General features: G+C 35.1%; 1 protein-coding gene across 3 annotated transcripts in view; it reads right to left on the reverse strand.

Moving 5' to 3' along the window:
• Positions 1–25,573, reverse strand: part of TINAG (tubulointerstitial nephritis antigen) — a 110,839-nt gene that overhangs the window by 12,717 nt on the left and 72,549 nt on the right. For all 3 annotated transcript variants that reach the window (XM_006165708.2, XM_006165707.2, XM_006165706.2), the window contains exon 10: positions 3,553–3,598. In XM_006165708.2, the coding sequence (XP_006165770.1) occupies positions 3,553–3,598 (46 nt within the window). The remainder of the gene's footprint in view (positions 1–3,552; positions 3,599–25,573) is intronic.

Raw genomic sequence — 25,573 nt, forward strand, 5'->3', positions numbered from 1 at the left:
TGGAAGGACACCTCAAGCCTTTTACAATTTTTACACAGCATAACAATACTTGAACATGTCATATTATAATTAAATCACTATTAAGCTTTACAAAATAAAAATTATTCTGTGACTTGACTAGCTTTTTCCTGAATGCATAGATCAAAATTATTAACTCAATCAATGAATATTGTCCATATTCCCACAATGTACCAGAGGGAACTATAATTTGCTCTTGGGATACACTGGTAAACAAGGGGAATATTACCCTGACCCAAGATGCGTATACGGTTTAGTGGAGGAAAAAAGCTAACCAAAATGTGCAATTTAATAAAACATTATAAATTTCAGTCTGATTCCTATATTCCCACCACCTCCACTCAAAGCTTTATCCTAAAGAATTCAAACAGAAACAAGTCGTACTCTACCATCTATGAAATAAAGTCTTCTTCAAAAATTTCTGATAGGTAGTAAGTTCAGAATTCATAGTAAGTATAACAAAATCAGTTAAAAGTGTGTGTATGCCTGTGGAAAATATGTAGAATGAATGTGTGTATGAGCATGTATGTGTGATCACTTGACAATAAAAGGATCAAAAAAATTTTTCCCCTGCATGTTCGTTAATATTCATGGAACAAAGAGCTTTTGAGGGTTATGAGTTACATATATCCAAAATAACTTGCTCTTCACATACCATGAGAATTAGGCCTGAAGTCATTTATCTAATTTAAAAGGATAATAAAGCTTCTCTTATCTCCCCCTAAAAAGACCAGAGTTAGATTTATAGACAAGCTCCTAAATTAAGCCTCAAGATGCCAAAAGTATTGAAATATTACCTCCCCCAGTATTAACATATCAAGCAATGTAGCGGGAGATAGTACCTGGTATTTTTCTGGCTATTGCACAGCTACTTATAATCATGAAGGTTCAAGTGACAACACAGGATTCATTCTATCTCATTTTAATGAAATATAAGGTTTTTTTTTTTCCTTTTAGGAAAGGAAGAATCTGCTTTTCTCTTGTACATAAATGGAAAAAAAAGCATTGTTCTATGCCCCTCACTTAGGCAAACTTCTACCTGTGTAGAAAAACTCCATTGGTTCTTATCCCACCACCTGCAAGATTAATGAGTGGGTGACCCATGTTGCAACACTGCAATGTTACTCTGGCTGTTGATTTCACTGGATCAGGTAAGAATCCGTTGCTTCTGACCCAGTTGCTATATGTATGCATAAATCTGTGTATATGTCAGAAACAAAGAACTACAATTTTGGTTGACTTTTTGTTCAAATCAAATCTATGTACACACATAGACATAACCACTACATGTGGAAGGACACCTCAAGCCTTTTACAATTTTTACACAGCATAACAATACTTGAACATGTCATATTATAATTAAATCACTATTAAGCTTTACAAAATAAAAATTATTCTGTGACTTGACTAGCTTTTTCCTGAATGCATAGATCAAAATTATTAACTCAATCAATGAATATTGTCCATATTCCCACAATGTACCAGAGGGAACTATAATTTGCTCTTGGGATACACTGGTAAACAAGGGGAATATTACCCTGACCCAAGATGCGTATACGGTTTAGTGGAGGAAAAAAGCTAACCAAAATGTGCAATTTAATAAAACATTATAAATTTCAGTCTGATTCCTATATTCCCACCACCTCCACTCAAAGCTTTATCCTAAAGAATTCAAACAGAAACAAGTCGTACTCTACCATCTATGAAATAAAGTCTTCTTCAAAAATTTCTGATAGGTAGTAAGTTCAGAATTCATAGTAAGTATAACAAAATCAGTTAAAAGTGTGTGTATGCCTGTGGAAAATATGTAGAATGAATGTGTGTATGAGCATGTATGTGTGATCACTTGACAATAAAAGGATCAAAAAAATTTTTCCCCTGCATGTTCGTTAATATTCATGGAACAAAGAGCTTTTGAGGGTTATGAGTTACATATATCAATCAAAGAACTTACTTGTCTCTAAATATTATATTTTATGAGATTTAATAATTGTTCAAATACATTTAATAAAAATCTCAACATACAAATCTTAATTATAAGAATTCAAGTAACATATCCTTTTTCGTCATGTATTTTGACTATTGGATATTTATGTTAATAGCCTGCTACTTCAAGTTTTACATTAATGTGTAAAATAGTATTTTAAAATCTCAGTTTAGGGACTAGCAGTTGGCATAATGGCTATGTCACTGGACTCCCATTTAGTCGACTGCAGTTTGTGTCCTGGACCCAGTGGCTTAAACTCAGGCCAGGCGTGTGTGTGTGAGTACCCAATACCTCAAGAGGAGAATGGAGGAGAAGGGATTGTGGAATGGCCATCCCCGTGGGGGTGATTTCTCACTTTCTGTCTCTGTGTCTCTCTCTTTCTGGCGAGCATATGGGCCATATAGCAAAAACCTCTTCAATAATAGTAATAATAATAATAATAATAATAAATTAAAATCTCAGTTTAAGGACCAGCAGATGACAAAATGGTTATGTTGCTGGACTCCCATGCAGTAGACCATGGTTCAAGTCCTGGATCTAGCGGCTTAAAATTCACACTGGACACGTGTGCATGCATGCCTAAGATCCCAAGAGGAGAATGGAGGATAAGGGATTGCAGCATAGCCATCTTCCCTGGAGGACATTTCTCTCTTTCTCTCTGTCTCTCTAGCAAGTGCATGCACCCTATAGCAAAAATCTGTCTCTTAAAAAAAGGCTCAGTTTAAATAAAAAGAAAAATCTTTCTGCTTAAAATCATACCTCCATGTATCAACAAAATGAAGTATGACAACATGGATGATTGTGTGTGTGTGTGTGTGTGTGTGTGTGTAGGTGCTCGACAATTTCTAAAAGAGCTGTCATACTGGTGATTAATATTTGTGAATGCCTTATGAAGAAATCTACCAATAGTCACTCTTGAGAGTACAAGCCCTAGTATTTAGTGTTTTTTAAGGTATGCTATGCCATGAACTATGTACATTTAAATTCAAATTCCATGATAAATATCATCATACTTTATTCAATTTCTGTTAAAAAAAAAGTATATCATCTAAGGATTTCAGATAATTGACATAATTCTTTATAATCAACTATATATTTGTGGTAATACGTTCCAATCTTCTTACCTGTAATTCTTTATTATGTTTGAGACTATGAAAGTCAGTAAAGACACTTTTATAATTGGGAAAAAAATAACTCTAATCTCTAGGAACTATATAATAGATGATATTAACATAACAAAGACATCAAGTTGGATGGTATATATGCACTACAAAGGATGTCTAAGCATTACTCTAAGTTTAATACAGCTGATAATAGAACAAGGAGTTGTTCTGTTGTTTTTCTGTTTGGAAACGAAATACTGATTCTTTGCTTACAATTGGAAATAATAGAAGATGGGGTTAACCAGTAGTATAATAGAAATTATTATTAGTTTTGTGCTGTGAACAACATTATAGTGACTTAGGATGTGAGGGAATGATACAAAACTAGGAGCAGAGAAGCCGAAGATTATAAAATATTCACTTTACAGTGGGAATTGGACTTACCCAAAATTTTTCTCTCCTCCCTTGTGATCCTCTCAGTGTACCCCATCTAGAAATAACAATAAAAATTGTTATGGTTAAAAATATTTGATTTGCAGGGGACCAGCAGGTGGCTTGGTGGTTAAAGCACTGGACACTCCCACGTGGCTGACCATGTTTTGAGTCCCGGACTCAGTGGTTTGCTTTCTCTCTCTCTCTCTCTCTCTCTCTCTCTGTCTCTCTGGTCAAATTAAAAAAAAAAAAAAAAGTAACGAATAAATAAAATGAAATGAAATAATTATTTAAAAAAATGTTTGATTTCCATCTTAAGAAAATGCATATTATTGTCATTTCCTTAAGACATCACTATCCTACAGAAATGTGCTTTGGGAGTTTTCTTTGTCATCACAACATTTATGTGCATAGAATAAACTCACTTATATCCAAGTGATTTAAAATCAAATTTTTTGACCAAAGGAAAGAAATCCTAGGCCAATTAGAGTACAAAGGTTTTAAAATACATCAGGATATTTTTTCTCTTTATATCTAGCACCCTGAAATTCTACCTCAATGGCATAAACTAAAAAATCTCCAAGACTACTGATAAAAACTATAATACAAATACAGATAATTCTTGTAGATGAGGGAGTTTGTGCAAAAGATTCAATACACATATAATTTTATAAAGTAAGTGTGGAATTTCTGAATGCATAAGCACCTATGGAAATAAAATCCTGTATTCTCAGTATTGATCTATTTCCAATGCAGTGTGTAATAGTTCACAAAGAACCTAAACCCTACAATATCTCATGTTTTTCCTCTTGTCTAAACCCAGGGAAGCAGATATAATTAACACATTCTATTTACTGTTATGATGGAGACTTATCCAAGATCATTTAGTGGAAACTGTTGAGTCAGACTCCAAATCCGATAATCTTAATGCCTTATATAACTTTTCTGATATAAACATACAGCGTCCAGCTGCAATGTGTCCTGAGCAATATCCATTTTAGAGGGAGAAAACACGTTGATTAACATGCAATTTGATGGACTGTGAGAATGCAATTAGTTCTGTCCACATGTCACCCGATTAACCTACGCCACCATCAGAGCTCTTTTACACTAAATTATGGTCTGTCATTACAGTATAAATATTCATTTCTTATTGAAATACTTTCCAACATGTCACTTTGCAGAAAGATATTTTTAATAGGGTACAGGATAGAATTATGGCACCATGGCAGGGAGTTTTTGTCTAAAGATGACAGGTTTATGGAAGAGTTTTGTGGGCATTCAAGAAAATGTATAATGCGTTTGGATCCTTTACCAGGAGAGTGAGGGGGAAACATGTCATTTGGGGGTGTTGAAAACTATAAAGAACAATTTTACTTTATTCCACTCCTGATGTAAGCTGGGAGTAGAAATTTCTCTTATTGCCATCTATTTTTATTCTCTGCTGTACATATGGGTACACTGTTCCAAACGTTCTGGGTGTTCTAATATGTAAGTTCAAACTGGCTCTGTTTCTGAAACTATTTTTCAGACTCATAATGTATTTACATTCTTGTACTTTGATTTATCATCATGGGGAAAAATTTACCAATCATAATAAGTACCCCAAAATAGTCAAAGGCCATTACCTGTTCAAGTAGTAGACCATATCCAAAATCTCCAATCATTCATTTTCTCCTCATTTACAATAGCTTTCATAACATTTTTAGAAAGCTTTTACAATTCAATCAAATTTCCTTTCAGGTGGTCTAGATAGAAGTTATGTTACCCATTTATATACAATACAAAGCTTAAACTAAATTAAAAAAATGTAAGTAATCATTCAACACTGAGATTATGCAAGTAGGAGAGAGACCCCATACTTGAGATCCTGCCAAGCATGATGAGAAGCTGAGGACAATACTGCTTAACCCACTAAGGATTCTCCTAAGAAAGAACTCCTAATCGAGAGAGAATTATCCAAGCAAGACAAACTTGACCTAATTATGAAGCCTTGATCAAAAGAGAATCTGATATTTTGTAGTGGTTTAATTTTGTACTTTCCTTAGGATTAGAGATGTTGAGTACTTTTTAATATATTTATTGACTGGGGACAGCAGATGACATAGTGGTTAAGGTGGTGTACTCCCACATGGCTGACCACAGTTCCAAACCCGGCTGCTTGAAAATCACACCAGGAGTGTGGGCATGCATACCCAAAAATCCCTAGAGGAGAATGGAGGAGAAGGGATTACAGCACGACCATCCTTTCTGAGGGATGATTTCTCACTTTCACTCTCTCTGTCTCTGTCTGTCTCTCTCTTGCAAGTGCACATACACTATGACAAAACTTTTAAAAAGAAAAATACACACACACACACACACACACACACACACACACACACACACTTGTTGACTATTTTTATGTCTTCTTTGAAGAAACATCTGGTAAGAGCCTCGCCCATTTTTTAATCTGGTTATTTGTTTTTCTACTATTGTTTAGGAATAGTTATTTATGTAGGATATTAACCGTTTATCAGATATGTGGTTTGTAACTATTTTTCTCCAATTTTTTAGGTTGTCTTTTCATCTTATTGTTCTCTTTGCTTCACAGTTTACTAGTTTGATATAGTCCCATTTGTTTTCCTAGCCTGAATTTTTTATATGATAGGCAAAAGTTATTGCCAAAAGTAATATTGATGAGCTTTTCACTTATCTTTTCTTTCAGAAGTTTTATGAATTCCGGTCTTGGATTTATAAGGGAAATGGAAATTAAAATCACTGACGAGATATAGCCTCATGCCCATGATGAGGGCTATTGTCAAAGACAAGGGATAATAAATAATGGCCAGTGTGGGAAGGAAAGGGAATTGTAGTACATTATTGGTAGAAACGTAGATTGATACAGTTGTTATGGAAAACAGTATAGAGGGTCCTAAAGAAATTAAAAATAGGACTATTATATGACTCAGTCATCCCTCTTTGGGGTACATACTCAAAGATGAAAGCATGGCTTCAAAAAGATATCTGCTCTCCCATGTTCACTGCAACATTCACAAGAGCCAAGACATGGAAGCAACCTAAATGATCATTTACAGAGTGATAAAGAAAGAAAATGTCACATACACAAATATTACTGAGCCTTTAAAAAAAAGATATTACCATTTACCACAACATGGGTGGACCTGGAAGATATTGTAAAAAGTAAAATGAGCCAGATGCAGAAAAAAAATACTGTATAATCTCACTTGTTTGTGGAACGAGAAACAAAAAGAGCTCACGTACCCAAAGATAGAGAATGAAACAGTGGTTATCATCATGGTAGGGAAGAGGACATAAGATGAAATGTATGTCAAAGGACACAAAAATAACAAATAAATAGGAAGAACAAGTCTAGATATCTAATGTACAACAAGAAGGCTAATTTAATAAAATTATATTGTGTTAGAGATTTTTGTTAAGTAAAAAATTAACTCTGTAAGATGATAAATATGTTAACTTGTTATGTTATAGTAAACAATATACACTCTATGTGTGTGTGTGTATATATGTATATGTATACGTGTGTGTGTGTGTGTATGTATACATCCCATAATCTCATGTTGTAAACCTCAAATATACACAACAAAATTTACTTTTAAAAAGAAAGAGAGAGAAGAGGAGGACTCAATTGAGAGTATAATTTATTCTCTGTCACTCATATCTGTCCAATCTCTGTTCCCAGACTGGACTCAGCTGAGTTTAGAGATGGAGAAAAGACAAGTCATACTTGCTATTGACACCTAAAAGCTATTTTACTAAAAACTGTATATTCAATTAAACAATTTAAAGAAATTAAAAAGAAGGGAACACCAAAGGTGATAAAGTTGTCAGTTCCACTTTGCAAGATCTTTCAAATTTCTTGAGTTCCAGTGAATTAAAGATTGTGACTGGGAAGACAAAGTAGCATTCAATAAAAGAAGAAATATAAAGGGCATATAAGAAGAATGCACTATGAATAAGTATAGCATTTATTAATAAGACCATTTTTTATAACATTAGGGGTTCTCAGAAATGCTGAGATTGCAGCTGAGAGCTAGTGCTTTCAGGGAATAAGACAAATGTAGATTGTCTACTGATAATTCAGCCTCCAGCCCCCCCCCATTTTGAGTGATAGGGTGCCCCTTCTATCCTTCTCTCTGTTCTCAATGTCTCTCTCTGCCTCTCCCTGTCTTCTCATTTTTTCTTGTAATTTGTCTTTTCTTAATTTTGTAAAGGTATTCTCTTGTCTTTCAGATCTTCTTTTATCTTGCTAATAATCCTCTTTCCCACTCCCCTCTAGGAGAAGCAAGGGGCAGGCTTTCAGAGGAAGTCTCCTCCATTGCAGCTGAGAACTAGTGCTTTTTCATTGTTTGCCTTTTAAAAATGTTGTTTTGGTTGCTCTCTCTCTCTTTTCTTATCCTTTTCCTTTACCTCATCTCTTTGCTGCTCAGTATCCATGCACTGAATGTCTAGACAGATCTAAGAGAACTGTAGCCAAATATCCAAATACTATTAGGGTCAACATATTCCTCAATACCCACTGAATCTGCTTCACAAAGGGATAAAAATGGAATGGCAAAGAGATTGCAGATCATCTCCTCCTGCATGCCCCAGAATGCTCAGATTGAATTTCTAGAAATCAGGAAGAATTGTATAACCCATCAGATAAGTAGAAATCACTGCAAAGGCACAAGAAATATGAGAAACCAAGATAATACCTTTCCCCCAAGGGAGAAGAATAACTCCTCTTCATCCACAGTAAGTACAATGAAACTCATGGAAATGTCTGATAAAGAATTTAGAATATTTATAATGACAAAGTTAACAGAGATGCAAGAGAAGAGCAACAATGAACTCCAGAAGAGACAGGAAAATAAAGCCAATGAGTTCTGGGAGGTGAGGATGTTCTTGAATGATCTGAAAGAGGAAATACACACCATAAAAAAAATCATACAGAATTGTTACAGATGAAGGCTGAAATTCAGGGAATCAAAACCTCCCTTGAAAGTGTTAAAAGCAGTCTAGATCATACAGAAGATCAAATCTCAGACGTAGAAAACAGACTTTCTGGCCTAGAAAAATCCACCATAAAGACTGAGAAAATAGTCCAAAAATTAGAATAATATACAAGAAATACGAGATGCCATCAAATGTCCAAACATCCAGATAACTGGTATCCCAGAAGGTGAAGAGACTAAGAAGGGCGTTGATCATCTATTCCACAAAATTCTGGAAGAAAACTCTCAAACCTAGAGAGGTATTCAAGATCCAGACCCAAGAAATACATAGAAACCCAAATTGAATCAAGCCCAGATCTTCTCCAAGACACATTGTAGCCAGATTGACCAAAACTATAGACCAAAACAAGATACTCAGACTGTCAAGAGAGAAATGACAAGTTAACTACAAAGGATATTCCATCAGACTAACCAAAGACTTCTTGTTGGAAACAATGTGAGCAAGGAAAGAATGGGAAAATATATTCAAAGTGTTGAGTGAAAAACAATTTCAAGCAAGAATACTATGGCAAGATCATCCTTCATATTGGGAAGAGAAGACAAGAACATTCTCAGATAAACAAAAAATGAAAGAATTTACCAACACCAGACCAGATCTCCAAGAAGTTCTGAAGGGTATGTCAGACACACAGAAATAAGAGTTAAAAAAACATCTAAGAAAAGGGCTAGCTTAATGGTAGGGACAAGTTAAGAGATGAATATTATCTTCTAGAATTTAAACAGAAAGTTTAGACCACAACAAAAGTTAGGTTAAGTACATGAGACTGAGCTGATGAAATAGAATTTTATGATTTTTGACTAAAACAATACTGATCTTTTTCTATGCTTTGTAGTCCAGAGATAAGGATTTTTGCCATCTCTTGAATTATTGACAGATCCATGTACCTACTATTTGAGCAGAATCCAAAACTGCTTCCTGGCTTTAAATCGTAATCAAAGTTTTCTTAACATTTTATTTATTTTTATTTCTTAAAGCTAAAACTACCTTTCTTGAAATGAAAAAAATCTTAAAAAATACATATTTAATGACCACAGTAAGTGATATAGCCTCAGCTAGGTGCTATTTTATAGTATATTCATTCTACTCACAGTTTCATGCCTAAAGTCAAACATTTGTTCACAGATATTTATATATCAGCTGAACTTGCTATTGTAAGTAGTTAGATCAATTAAGATATTTTGTTAACCAATAATATGTGGAAGAAGAAAAAGAATAGGTCTGATGAGTGTGTAAAACATTTACAATATTTTGTGAAATTATAGTATTGCAACTGAAATTAATTTTGTCAACTTTTTTGAATGAATTGAATAATATTTTCATTTTTAAAATTAAAAAATCTTATTCCTGCAACAAAAAAAAAAAAGAAAGAAAGAAAAAAATGCCGAGATAGTGTTTTGGATAAAGATCCACAATTTTACATGAGGTTAAGATTCAGCAAAATAATTCTATCACCCAACAGATCAGAAATTGCTTCTAAGAAAAGAGAACATTTCCTCACAAAGAGGAAAGAGACATTTCAGTTCTTATTATAGTATTACTTAATAAATCAAAAATGAAATAAACTGCCTTAGTTTAGAGACTTTTAAGAAATTTGAACTATCAATTTTACTTTCGTTCAATTGCCAATATTTTAATACGTTTCTATTATTTTGTTACGATTATTTAAATGAAATTTTCAAAGATATAAAAGATAGCAATAATTCTTATCTTACAAAGATGTCAACACTTTGTAATTGCTGTAGTATTTTTTTTTCAAGAAGCATGTTTGGCCCAACTATGGTGCCTCATAGGGCCACAACTTGGGAGACTGGAAATCATGGGAGGCATTGGTTCAGTTCTCAGGTCAACTTGAACATGCGAGACATGCACTATAATACTAGCTAATTGGAAGAGTGAGGCAAGAGGATTGTGACATAGTGAGACCCTTGAAATTGCCTTTCCCCATTAAAAAAAAAAAAGAAGCATGTTTATTATAACCTTGTATGATTATTTAAAGCATCAGTCATTTTAAATCCAGAGAGAATACCAACATTTAGATTACTAAAAATTTTATATTAGACAGCAAAATAAATTAAGTCATTGAGTAGAAGTGAGAGAAAAAGGAATAGTTCTAGAGACTAAAATGCTTGTGAAGAAAAATTTAAAGGGTACTAACCTTCATGAAAAATTTAAGAGGAAAGAAAAAATATCACAGAAAAACATCAGCACAAAAGCTATTATGAAGTTCACCTATGTTACAGCCTCTGTGTCAAATGAAAAGGAAGGTCCATCCATCACAAGGTCTAACATTCGCACTGTAACCTTCAGCAATGTTTTCTGTCCTGTATATTCTCTAGACAGTTCGAACATGGTAATCAAATATCGCAAAGAGAGGAAATACGGTGTTGTTTTAAAAAAATAGACCTGTGGGTTGTTTTTATAAAATACTCGTTCTTTGGGAGACTAGAAAAAAATCATTTGCTCAGGTAATTTCCCACTGGTATGATAAAAGATTCATGCTGTTAAAACCTTTATTCAAATAAAAATAAATACTAATTAGTCCAGCCAATCAAGTAGACCTAGTGTACATTATTCACTTACAGAGTTTTGTTTTGTTTTATTATTTTAATCAATGGAGGGCATTTGTTCCTAAGATATGTATGTTCTAGTGGCATTGTTTTTTGCTAGTCAGCACTCCAATAGGCCAATAGTCTATACGTATGTATATATTTTCACAAATGTGTTCTCGTAAGTCAATAAAATTTTTAGAAATTTTTATGGTTACAGATAAAGACATTTTCTATCAGGGCAAAAATGATGAGTAAGAATTCTCTAGGATGGAATGGAAGAGTAGAATTTTAGGCACAGTATCTAAGTGAAAAGTCACAAAAGAACCACAAATCTCTTATATCAGCCTATTCTAAGAGTGGCACTTGATTGAGTGTGACTGGAGAACAGTGATGGGAGGTTTAGGAAATGAAGTTGAAAAGCCAAGTGTGGCTCAGGCTTCATAGCGCACTCATGGCTGCCATCTTTGCATGTGGTGATGAATTTGGTGATGAAAAGTCCTTTAAATACAGGATCTGACATCATACAAATTACCTTTTAGAAGGCCAACTTTAGTTTTAGTGTGGGGGATATATTCCAGGGGGAGGAGGATGGAAGCAAAACAGTTATGCTGTAGTTTAAGCAAGAAATAATGAAATCATGAAAAGGAATGTAAGAGCCATAAGACAAATACCATTTATTACATTAGTAGTTGTAGCTCTAACACCTAGCATAGTGATTAGCACACAGTTGACCTAAACAGGTATTTGTTGCACCACCAAAGAGAAATACACTAGCAAGAATGAATAGGGAGGCACAAATTCAAGAGCTACTTAGGTAAAAGTGATTCAATGTGTCAACCAATTTACATAAACAGAAAGAAGAGAGAGTCAAAGTTAACTCCAGGATTTCAAGGATAAATGAAATAGTACATCAAGTGTGCTTTACTTGAAATGCGTTTTACATTGCATAAAGATGTAGCCTTGATGATCATGTTAATTTATCGCTGCCTGACTGTAATACAGAATTACTTCATCTTCTTCTGTGCTCTCCCTACTGAGAATGATTCTGTATATTAACCTTTAAAGTCATGGCTTTTCAGGAGTTCTGACGCATAATACACCTAAAGACAAAGGAACACTGATCACTACAATTTTTTTTTAAAGGCTTTCTACAGAATGAGGAATTGTTCCATGATGAGAATAATTACTTACTTCCTAACTCACATGTCAAGGTCACATTTGTGTAGGAATTGGGCTTCTTAATGTAGGTAACACATCCATCTAAGAATTTGGAGTTACACAAATAAGACAAAAAGATTATTTCATTTTGATGGTATGTATTTATACTGTAGCTGAATCACCCAGAAAAAATGTTGCAAGGCTTCTGAGGACTTGCTGTACCTGGGGGTCCCAGAATATGGCCAACAGATTGATAATATACATTCAAATTTATGTTTTCTGGGCAAACTAATATTGTATTAGTGAATATAGATCCAGACAGATTAAAAACAACATTTCTAAATAGAAGGCACATAAATTTGATCCAGTACAGCCTACTTGGACAGGAAATTTTGGAGTAAAACAGAGAGCAAGAACATTACAGAGCCTGATACAGAACTCTGTATCTGCCATCTCTTCTTATTAAGGAAATGAAAGTCAGATAGGAGTCAAGTCTAAAGAAACCACCAGAAGGGCTTCAAGTCAATAACGATGATATGACTACTTTGGATATACAATTTTGATTGAAAAGTAAGACTGCAGATAGAGTCTCAGTTCCCAATACAAAAAGATTTGAAAGATAGCTGTAGTAAAGATGAGGCAAAGATTTACAGGTTTTCATTTTCTTAGGAATGCTCTACTAGAGATGCTTAGGGTCTCATTTTAAAATATGCTCATGCCTAGTGAGTGTGGCAGTGTTGGCTATAAGAGGAAGCTATCAGAAAGTGATCATTAATGCTAGATCAAAGAACGATTAATGAAAACAATCTTGGGAGGAGGGAAATAAAATGAAGGCATTTCCCTGCCTGCTCACTTCCCTGCATTTTTCTTTAGCAAAAAGTATATCAAGCTAGAGTTCACGAAAGCTAAGATCAGGTACTTTCATCGATATGTTTTGCTAAGAATTCACAAATTTTATCATAGAACAATGAAGTAGATGGAGATTTCTGAAAGATGTCTTTTGCATGAAAATATCATAAATGATCACATGAATTAATGTTAATGAATCATTGAACCAACATATAAAATGCCCACCATCTCCTTTATCTTGCCTTACCCTAATATATCAAGAAACACAGAGATCAGAAATATAATTATCATATGTAAATTGACTTCTAAAAAGGATTATGGAGGAAATTGATAAAAGGTTGTAGCTTATATATGCTTTAGTTTAGAGAACTAAATTATCTACAGTGTAACTGAGGGAATTATTCCTCTTCATTTACTACAATATGTTAACAGAATTTGTGTCAAAATGTCTACAATCCAGTCAGCCCCACAGCCTAGTGGTTAAAGTGGCCAGATCCCACATGCTTAATTGTAGTTCAAATCCCCAGCCTCAGCACCTTGAAAAACATGCAGGGTATGTGTATGTGTGAGTCTAATATTCTAAACAGGATGGAGAAATGGAAAAGGAATTGTAATGTAGCCACACCCCACTAAGGTGTGCTTCTCTTTCTCTTTCTCTCTCTCTCTCTGGAGAGTGCATACACCCTCTGGAAATTTAAAAACAGAAATGAAACAAAATGCCCACAAGCCATGTGAAATGAAAGGAAGAGCAGAGACGAAAACTATCCATCACTATCAATAACAATTAACCAGGGTAATATCCTGTGAAGAGTTGCTCTCAGGGAAAACTTCGGCCCTTTATGTTAGAAACACAAATAACTTTTGTACAGAGCATCATAGCACTGGAAGGAAATTCAGAGTTCATAATATATTCTGGAGGTGGGCCAACCATGGCTCTCAGGCTAAATTATCATTAACAGCCATTAACTAGTATAATATCTGATGAAAAAATATTTGAAGGAAAAACTTCAGCCCTTTGGTGTTAACAATAGAAATAGTTTGTTGTTATTGTTGTTCTTTTTACCTCTTGTAGAACCTTAGCAATGGAAGGAGACTCAGAGATTGTTACATACTCCAAAGGCTGTCCAACTGCACCTCACGTGTTAAATCTGTACTGATACCCATTTTTGTAAATCAGATTCTAAGGAAAACTCAAGCGCATTCATTTGTACATATTGTCTGTTTGCTCATGACAGAGTTGAGCAGCCATGACCATATGGTCCAAAAAATTAATCTGACTTTTTTTTATTGAATAGATAAAGGAAAGTGAGGCCCAAACAGGTTAAGTAACATTTCAAGAATATATTAAGTGACTAAATTGTCACTAGCAGCTAAGAAGCAACTAATAACAACAGTAATACTAACTAGGACAAGAAGAAGGCAGGAAAGGTTGGAATCACTTCCAGTTGTTATGAAGAAGGATGCATGTTGGCCCTTGAATAGTTTATAAAATACATCAAGAGAAAATGAAGACATATCTGACAAAGAGCAGGAAATAATGTAAGAATTTGGCCTTCATGCTTCCATAGAGAAATCATGGAAGTTTTGGAAGACAATTATAGGTGGCCATTGGAAGATGAAGCTGGTAATGATGAACAAGATAGATTAATAAATATAAACGTGTGGAGTTAGAGGCAGGGAGAACAGTTAGATCATTATAGGAATACTCTAACCTGGGTTGCATTTGTATACATTCTCATTTGTATACAAAAATGTAATACAAATAGTAATTACAATTATGGGGATGGAGTAGAGTAATATTTATTTTTTAAAGAATTATTTCTTAAACTTTATTTATTTATTTTTAATTTGATCAGAGAGGGACAGAATGAGAGAGAGAGGGAGAGAGAGGGTGAGAGGGAAAGGGAGAAAGCAAGCTGGCAGGTCTGGAACTCGAACCATGGTTGCCCTTGTTGGAATCCAGTGTCTTTAATCACCACACCACCTGCTGGCCCTTATTTATTTATTTACTTTTAAGAGAGATTTTTGCCACAGGGCATGTGTGTTCACTGGAAGACAGAGAGAGGCAAAGAGAGAGAAAGTGAGAAATCAGTCCTATGGGGGGATAGCCATGCTACAGTCCCTTCTCTTCCATTCTCCACTCAAGATTTTGGGCACGTAGGCACTCATGCCCGGAGTTTCAAGCTGCCAGTCCAGGACATGAACTGCAGTCAGCCATGTGTGAGTCCAGCACCTTAATTACTATGCCACCTGCTGACTCTGAAGAATAATATTTAATTCATTAACTTTGAGGATCAAAATAGATCAGTGAAGCCACTTATTTTCACAATAATATTCATCATCAACAAAATCTGTTTATTCTGCAATCCCTTCTTTGTTGTAGTATACACTTGAGCTGACCTCTTTGGTCTCATTGAAGTAGTCAGTAATATCCTAGATGTTCCTGTGCAGAGGAAACATTGGAAATTACCATAGTAACATATACCTTTTAAGAAAAGCTTCCAGATATTTATTCATCTGAATTGTCACATATATCGTATGCCTGGGGTTTGGAATTAACTCCCAATCTTGGATGCTAAAATAGTATCCTTGAACCATGTGCTGTACACAGACGTGTAATGATGACCCTGCAAATGCACTCTCTTTCAAGGGACCATCATGCCCCAGTTGACAGAAGTCTGAAGCCACCTTCCTTATTTCTGGTGTCTCCTCCCCCCCCCCTCAGATCTCAGAAAATCCACAAAGATATGTTTCCCCCAATTTTTATTATATATATAACATACTTGGAATTTTGAGGGCAAAAAGAGGTGCTTTGGAAGTTAGCACTAAGCCAGAGACTAATACATTTTTATATCAAAAGTCTCCCCTCAAAATCTGAAGTACTTATAGATATTAAAATTAGTTGAAAGTCAATTGATGAATTGGTAAAGCATTATCTCAAACTTTTCATAACCCTAATGCCCCCAGTTCCTGTAAACCTAAGAAGTTGCCCATAATCACCTTCCTCAACTGATCCATTTATTCATGTACCACATATGTCTATGATGTTTCTTAACCAAGAAATTATCATTTCTAATCGCAGTGATTTTACACAATCAAGTAAAGTGCAAATGATCAAATTTCTATTATTTATACGGCTTTTTTTGCACAAATAAAATCATATTATCTAATTATTAGAAGTTTTATCATGTTTTCCTGCTACAGTTACATATCTCCTCCCATCTTTATTATCTACTCATGTTCTCAAAATCACATAAAAAATAAGCTGAAAATGTATATGTTCTATCACATCATAAACAAGTACCTGTTAATATCATAATTAAAATCATCTCCAGGGACCAGCAGGTAGCATAGTGGTTAAGGTGTTGGACTCCCACATGACCCAAAATGGCTCGAGTCCCAGATTCAGAGTCTTAAAAGATGCCAGGCATGTGTGTATGTGTGTGCCCACAATCTCAAGGGGGGATTGAGACATGGCCATCCCCCGAGGGGTGATTTCTCACTTTTCCTCTCACTGTCTCTCTCTGTCACTCTCTAGTGAATGCATGCACCCTATGACAAAATCTTTTTTAAAAAATCTCCAAATTTTTCTTTTCTTTTCTTTTTTTTTTTTGAGAGATTTTTGCTATTGAACACATGTGCAAAACAACAATGAGATATCACCTAACCCCAGTCAGAATGTCTAAAATTAAAAAAAGAAAAAATGATAAGCGCTGGCGAGGGTGTGGTGAAAAGGGAACTCTCTTACACTGCTGGTGGGAATGTAAATTGGTCCAACCACTGTGGAGAACAACTTGGAGATTCCTCAAAAATCTACAAATAGAACTACCATATGATCCAGCAATCCCACTCCTTGGTATCTACCCAAAGGACAGAAGAATACTTTATCGGAAAAGTGCTTGCACATCGATGTTTATTGCGGCACTTTTCACGATTGCTAAGTCATGGAAACAACCCAAATGCCCACAAACTGATGAACGGTTAGAAAAACCGTGGCACATATACTCAATGGAATACTATTCATCCATAAAAAAAAAAAAAAAAAAACACCCCGGCTTTAGAATATGGAAGACTTGGTGCTGAGTGAAGCATGCCATGCTATGAAGGAGAGGCATTGTATGTCCCCACTTAATATATACCGAGTGTCTGAACTCTATGACTTAAACTAATTGTCTAAAGGATATAGAAACACAGTATATAGATGTAAATACCACATATAGTGTGTGTGAAAGAGGAGGGTCAGAGGAAGGACATTTGGGGGAGAGACAGGGAGGCAAAGCATTAATGGCACAAAGAGGTGTGGTATTATCTGTTGAAGATATTTCATAGTTTTATCAACAGTACTAGGGAGAAATGTTCACCTGTTGAAATATCCATTTTGTAAGACAAATAATAATGTGATTGAATGTATGGAAAAAATGAAAATTAATTAATTAATTAATTAATTAAAAAAAGAAAAAGAAAAAAATCACCCAAGAGGACAGAAGTAACATTTGTACTTAGTACTGACTCACTCACTCACTGTTTCTCAATGCTGTACAGCATTCATTTCACAATTAAGATTAGTGATACACTTGACCAGAAGCTACAAAGATATAATATATCACACACATTTTGTAAGTCATATTTTAATGTCAAGATAGCTATCTAAGAATTCTTTTTAAAACAATATTTCTGGCCAGCCACAGCAATGTAGCAGTAACGCAATGCTCTACTTTGCTGAAGCCATATGGGAACATCTTAGGTCCTGGTCCCAAGGTCTCCCTGGGCACACTGGGATGCTCATGTACACGCGTGCCCATGAGCCAGGCTAGCTGAAGGTGAGGATGGATCACAGCAGGATGACCCTGGTGGGATTGTCCATCTCTAAATAAACACTCCTACCACTCCAAGCATGCCTGAGTCTAGACAAAAACAAAGCTTTCTTTGTAGTTATTGCTGTTGTCTTATTTTGTTTCATAAAAGGCTAGCTCATAGTAAGAGCAGTAATAGAGTTGAACACACTTGGTCAGGATTTGAGATGACAAATCAATGAAGGACCAATGTCAAACAAGAGAAAACAGATGGAGCACAAACTGTCCTGTCAATTTGATTCAGTACGGACAGACAAGGCAACATAATTCAATCAGCACTCAAAGTAGAAGAAAAATAAAATCCATTTATCAGTTTCAAACCTCCCCGAGGCCTTTTCCACCCCTACTCTTTTATCAATGAGTTCAACTCAAAGGATCCCAACAGTCCAGAGGGGCCTGTCACTAACTTCCCTGAGCATCTGACTGATCAACTGACAGTCTATTAAATCGGTGGATCATAGTTTAAGTTATTAATTCAGCCTCTCCGTATTATTCATCTTCACATCTCCAGCACCTGGAAGAGTACCTAGTATATAATCACTGAAAAATAAAATTTGTTCAAAGCTTGAGGTGATAATCAATTTGAGGGCTATGTAAATGAATTAATTATTGCATATATATTTTTTTCTTTCCAGTAAATTTAGAGTATTTTTAGAAGTCATTCAATATAATAACCAAAGGATTCTCATAGCAGTTAAATAATCATAACTAATTAGAGTTTCTCTTTCTCTTTTCCTCAAGTTCAGTATATACACAGTAGGAAATACATAAATGCCAACTAAACTCACATAAGAGATTTGAAGCTTGTCAGGTCTTAAAATGAAGACATAATAATATTTCAACATAATTTGGACAGACAATTGTAAAAACAGATGCAAATTTAAAGATTCAACAAAAAGAACCAACTGTCATTTATGTTTTTTCTTTTTTTTTCTGCAGACTTCTATAGTAGTAAGTACAAAGGGCATTTTTCAGTACCTATTTTATCTGAACTCTTTTCAACAGTTCACACCATTAACTATTCCTGCCTTCTTAGAACACTCTCTCCCCTCCTCTGTGAGACACCAAATTCTATTTTTTTTCTTTTTTTTCTTAGCCATTTGTTCACAGTTTCTTTTGCCATATCCATCTTAACTATTTGACTTTTAAATATTCTGGTTCTTCAGATTTGGTTCTTGAGGTTCTTGAGCTCTCTTTTTTTTTGGAGAGGATTTTGCTATAGGGTGCATGTGCTCACCAGAAAGACAGCGAGAGACAGAGAGATAGAAAGCGAGAAATCACCCCCCAGGGGGTATGACCATGCCGCAATCCCTTCTCCTCCATTCTCCTCTTGAGGTCTTGGGCACGCACGCACACGCGCCCAGCATGAGTTTTAAGCCACCAGGTCTGGGACTTGAATGGCAGTTGGCTACATGGGAGTTCAGCAACATAGCTATTACGTTAACTGCTGGTCCCTTGAGCTCTCTTTTTATATTTCTTTTCATTTTTTTCTTTTTTCTTTTTTTAAGAGAAAGATTTTTGCTATAAGGCACATGTACTCACCAGAGAGACAGAAAGTGACAAATCACCCACACACACCCAGGGGGGATGGCTATACCACAATCCCTTTTCCTCCATTCCCTTCTTGGGATTTTGGGCACTCTCGCACACACGCCTGCAATGAGTTTTAAGCCGCTGGATCTGGGACTTGAACCACAGTCGACCTCATAGGAGTCCAGCAACGTAACCTTTTCACCATCTGCTTGTCTCTCTCTTAATATTTCTATATTCTTTTCCATGGAATATTGTTCACTCTCATGGGTTTAGCCTCCAACTAAATGCAGGCCATTTTTAATAGTTACCTTTTGGACTCGAAAGTCCATTGTTTCACTCTAGGAAAAATATATATTGCCTGTTTAATAGTTCCAATTGGATATCCCAGAAATCCCAACATTAATACACGTAAATTGAATCCTTGGTTATCCTATCTCCATCCGCTTCTTTTTCACTGTTTTGTAGAGCAGTAAGTGGATGTGGGCAAGCTCTTACTCATAGATGATGCTTGGGAGTCAATCTCAACACTTTTCAATCATTAAACCACCCAACACATTACCATCTCCAGTCAGCCTATCAAAAAGAAAAACAAAAAACTACAGCTCACATTTATATATTTATGTTCACAATTACCAGCCTGGTTCAACTTACTATTAACTTACAATAATATTTTTTTTTAATTGTCAAGAGGGTGAGCACACTGACCAGAGACAGTTGGAGAAATAGAGAGAGAGAGAGAAAGTACCCATAATGGGCTTTGGTCATACCACAATCCCTTTTCCTCCATGTCTGTACCCTGTTGGGATCTGGAGTACATACATGAGAGGCCCCCATGTTTTTCAAGCCACTGGGCTGCAATTCCAACTGCAGTTGGCCATGTAGTTTCCAGCTCTTAATAATTAGGCCAGGAGGCCAGAACTACTTTCTTTTTAAATCTATTCTGAAATGCCTTTTTAATGAAAACTTTTGACAAACAAAATATCTTTATGAACAGAACATGAATACATCTGATATTATAATAGAAAATACTCCAAATATTTTAATATATTATCAAAGAGGAGAAACATACAATGGACAAGTTATACATTATATGGTTTTGCTCTGCTCAGCAATCCTATATAACAACTTTAAAAAAAATGCAAGCATACACATTTATAGAATATCTATATGTATGCTATATAAGTAAAGATACACATAAATTAAATATTATATATATACATATATATAATCCAGAGTCTTTACGCCAAAACATCAGAATCTTGCTATTAAAACAGCTTTTATAGGTATGTATTTTTTTATGAATATATTTAACTGTAGTAGGACTAGGAGTACAGGGCTGAGGTAATGGATGGAAAGCGCTGGGAGCAAGTTAAGTGATTTAGAGTCAGAAATATTTATCACTATTTTTAATGTCACATCAGCTTATTATTGTTACAACCAATGTAGCCACCTTGATGAATTACTGTTGGAAAAATATAAATTCAATTAGAGTTGAAAACCAGATTAGGTAAACTAGCAAAGATGTGAAATTGTACTACCCTAAATAGCTTTAGGGTCAAATGGCTTAATGAAAGTTAGTCTTTTTCACTGAAAAGTTACCTTATAAATAGCTTCATAAAGTTGAAAATCACTAAAAATAATTAAATTTATTTTTTGAGATTGTCAAGTTCTATTACAAGAATCTGAAAAGACAATAATATAAAACATGTTCCTAATCAGTTTCCTCTATACAGATGCAAAAACGGAAAGAAAATGCCAGCAAATCATATGCATTAGTATATAAAACCCATGAACAACTTAATAGAGTTGACTTTAAAAATATAAATAAAAGTACAATGAGGAAGTCACTAATAGACTATAATAGCAGGAGATTTATTGAAAAGTATTTGTTCATTTCAACATATATTAACATTTAAATAAAAAATTTAAAAACTCACTGATAGTAAAACTTTCACAAAACCAGGATTAGATGGATGCATCCTGACTATTACAAAGACTATCTTGAGTCAAGAACCAATACACAGTTAATGATTAAACCCTGGAGACATTCAGCTTGCAGGGGAAAAGACTAGTGACTCTTCTATACCACTAGCAAGTTCTAGAAGTCCTGGAATACTTACTGAAGCAAGCTTTTAATTGTCTTTCAAGTTGTTTGTTTGTTTTTTAGAGAGTTTTTTGTTTTTTTTGTTTTTTGTTTTTTTGTTTTCTATAGGGTGTGTGCACTCCCTAGAAAGACAGAGACAGACAGAGAGACAGAAAGTGAGAAATCGCCTTCTAGGGGTGATGGCCAGACTGCAATCCCTTCTCCTCCATTCTCCTCTCCAGGATCTTGGCCATGTATGCACTCTCGTACCATGTGAGTTTTAAGTCACTGGGCCTGGGACTCAAACTGCAGTCAACTACGTCAGAGTACAGCAACATAACTATTACACCATATGCTGATCCCTGAAGTTGTTTTGTTTTTGTTTTTGAGAGAAAGACTTGCTATAGGACACCTGCGCTTGCTAGAGAGACAGAGAGAAACTGAAAGATGAGTTTTAAGTCGCTGGGTCCGGGACTCGAACCATGGTCGATGATGCTGGAGTTCAGCAATGTAACCATTATGACATCTGCTGATCCCTCAAGTTGTTTTAATGATACAGTAGCATACTCATGTACGTATCAATACACTGAAGTTCTTTTCCTTTTTAAGTTTATCAACATCTATCACTTAATGTCACCATTTCACAAGTAAAAATTAAATTTTTATTTTTTAATTTCATGAGAGATACTGCAAATGCAAAGATAAGTAAGTAAGAGGAGTGATCGTATGAGGTAAACAGCTTATATACACTAGTCTTACAGCTCATGATACAAATTTAGAAACATTACAGTCTTAGAAACATGACCTATTGCAATAGCTCTTGAATTTTGCTTGTATCTTGCAAATTATAAAACCAAGAATGCTAAACTCAAAAATGATGGATATTTATTATTTCATGATCAAAAACCAGTAAACATTGTTTTAAAATATATATCTAAACATATTTCATATATTTAATATACAAACGGAATTCAAAGTTTGAAAAAAAGGAATTAAAATGTATTTATTTTAGTGCGATTCTTTCAAATCAATACACAGTCTTTCCATAATACACATCTTCCATGAGCTTTCTCAAGACCTCCCCATGTTATATATTTATATGCAGGTTTTAAATGTGTGATAAAAATGTACAAGCTTTGAAAAACTTTTAATCGATCTCTGTCCAGATTTCTGCCAAGAAAATCACGGAATGGTGTTTAAGTAGATGTTTCTGTTAGCACTCCAAGAAACTCTCCCAATTATAAATCTAAGCCATAATTCTTTTTCTAAACGCTATACTAAGTAGTGGCTTGACGAACTTTTAAGTGCTTTCAAAATGTGAGAGTATTTTAAGGCCCTAAATAGTGTAAGGTCCCATATAGTAAAACTCTCCTGAGCACAATTCTATGTCACTCTAGACCTAACAAGGAACCAAGGCAGAACTTCTGCATAATTGTCCTTGACAAAAGCCCACACTGCAGGCACTGCTACTGCAAGATCACAGTGACCCAGAAGTGCAGATACAGACCCAAAGTAAGTACTGAGAGGTCTAACTCCCTAGAAATGGATCAAAGAGATGGACCAAATGTTTCACCTATGCTTATCTCACTGTGCCTAACTCCCCTACACATGAGCTGCACATTAAGTCTCTCCAAATAGCTTGATTACCCTATGAAAGAAAGCCCCTCTCTCCTGGCAGGTGGGCTGAGGCAACCCTGGCTTCAGAACCTCAGGTGCTTTTTATCTCAACAAACTTTCCTTTTTACTTGAGATGATGCCTCCTGAGTTTTATTCCGACTGTGACAAATAGTATCACTGAAAACAAATGTTTCAATGAACAGGTATCTAAACTTTGGTAGATGTCAACCAATAACCAATAGCAATAGTGACTCGCTTGAGAAATTTTGAAATAAAATTATACACTGTAATGTTAACAATACTGGAATGCATAAACTTTAAGTATTTTTAAGTATTAGAGAATAAACATTCAGAGTCAATGATTAAGAATTATTTAGAGGCTATAACTTGTTATTACATGCATGATGATTATATTTTCTACAAAATCAGTTCAATTTTCTCAGTTCCAAAGATCAGATTTCATTCACAAGAAAGGAATCTGAATAGCGTTTGTAATTTGAGAATGTCATTTAAAATGTCTAGCCTACTTTAAAATATTTTTAAATGTTTTAAATTTGGGGAGATATAGAAAATCTGAAAGGTTACTGACTAAATAAACTGATTTGGGTAAATTAAAAATATAGGCCAACTGATCTACTTTTGAGCTTATTACTAATAACAGCTAACATTTATTGAATGTTCTATCAGGCAACTAACTGAGTAATGTATCTGCAAGATCTCATTTATGCCAAAGAAATCTGTATACCCAGGTTACAAGAAGTTAAATACAACTGAATGAATGGCAATAAATAGATTTTCAGTAAGATATGACTGATGTGGAGCTGGAAGTTAACATGGTGGTTAAGATGCTGAACACCCACATAGCAGACAACGTTTGAGTCACAGACCTGGTAGATTGCTTTCTCACATTCCATTTCTGTCTGTCTCTTTCTGGTGAGTGCATGTGCCCTATAGCAAAATTTTTAAATGATAATAATAAATAAAATTTAATAATTTTTTTAAAAAAGATGTGGCTGATGTGTATCATGGTTTGTCAAGCAAGATTAGCGCTGAAGTGGATTGAGCTGGATTCTGCAATTAACCAGCATATAACCTCTGGCAAATAACTTTTTCATAGTATCTTTACATTAGGTTATTGTGCAGATAAAATTCATAGTCTTTTATAGATCTGAAATGAATTAAACAATTTACATTTGAAAACTGATAAATTCTTAAACCAACTTAATCAAGCTATCACTTTAACATTTCTTAATTTTACTATTTATTGCCAAGATATTTTTATCTGGAAACAAAAATAAAATGACTGTTTAGCAAACAAACAGCTTAATTTCTTTTCTTTCTTTTTTTTTTTTTTTTGAGAGGTTTTTTGCTATAGGGCACGTGCGCTCGCCAGACAGACAGACAGAGACATAGAGACAGAAAGCGAGAAATCACCTCCCAGGGGGGATGGTCACGCCGCAATCCCTTCTCCTCCATTCTCCTCTCGGGATCTTGGGCACGCACGCACACGCGCCCGGGGTGAGTTTTAAGCCACCGGGTCCGGGACACGAACTGCAGTCGACTACGTGGGAGTCCAGCAACATAGCCATTACACTAACTGCTGGTTCCCAACAGCTTAATTTCTTAATTTCTCAAACTCATATTTGAGAAAGATGTAAAAATCTTAGGGCACAGGAAAAAGAACTGAAAAATATTACAAATACAGAAATAGCCTAGTATTTCTTTGAGAAAAAAATAAATGTAGAATACTTAATAGTAGTATTTAAAGTAAAAATTTTTAACTCACCTTCTCTATAAATAAAACATTTAATATCCATTTTTTTAGAATGCTTTTTGCTATAGGGCACATGAGCTTGCTAGAGAAAGAAGTGAGAAATCAGTCCCCCGGGGGGATGGTCACATCACAATCTCTTCTCCTTTACTCTTCTCTCAGGATCTTGGGCATGCACGCACACTTACCCATGAGTTTCAAGTCATTGGGTCCAGAATTCAAACCACAGTTGGCCATGTGGGAGGGAGTCCAGTGCCTTAAACACTATGCCACCTGCTGCCCCTCCCCAACAATATCCCATTTAAGTTGCTCTGAGACTTTTTGTTAATCTAATTGGGAAAAATAACTGCATACATTTTGAAAAATCAAGACCAATGAAGCAATGTGCACATCATCTGGTACTAAAATAAAATGGTAAGCCAATGCAGTGCTCCATGGTGCTGAAGCCACATGGGAAGGCACAGGTTCGTGTCCAGAGGTCTCCCTGAACACACTGGGCATGGATGTGCATGCTCATGATTCTCAGCTTGTGGCTCAGGCTGGTGTGGATCAGTGCATAAAGGCATTCTTGTGGGGTGCCTGTCTCTCCTGTCTCTCTTTC

Source organism: Tupaia chinensis, unplaced genomic scaffold, assembly GCF_000334495.1.
Source record: "Tupaia chinensis unplaced genomic scaffold, TupChi_1.0 Scaffold144010_1, whole genome shotgun sequence".
NCBI classification, from domain to species: domain Eukaryota; kingdom Metazoa; phylum Chordata; class Mammalia; order Scandentia; family Tupaiidae; genus Tupaia; species Tupaia belangeri.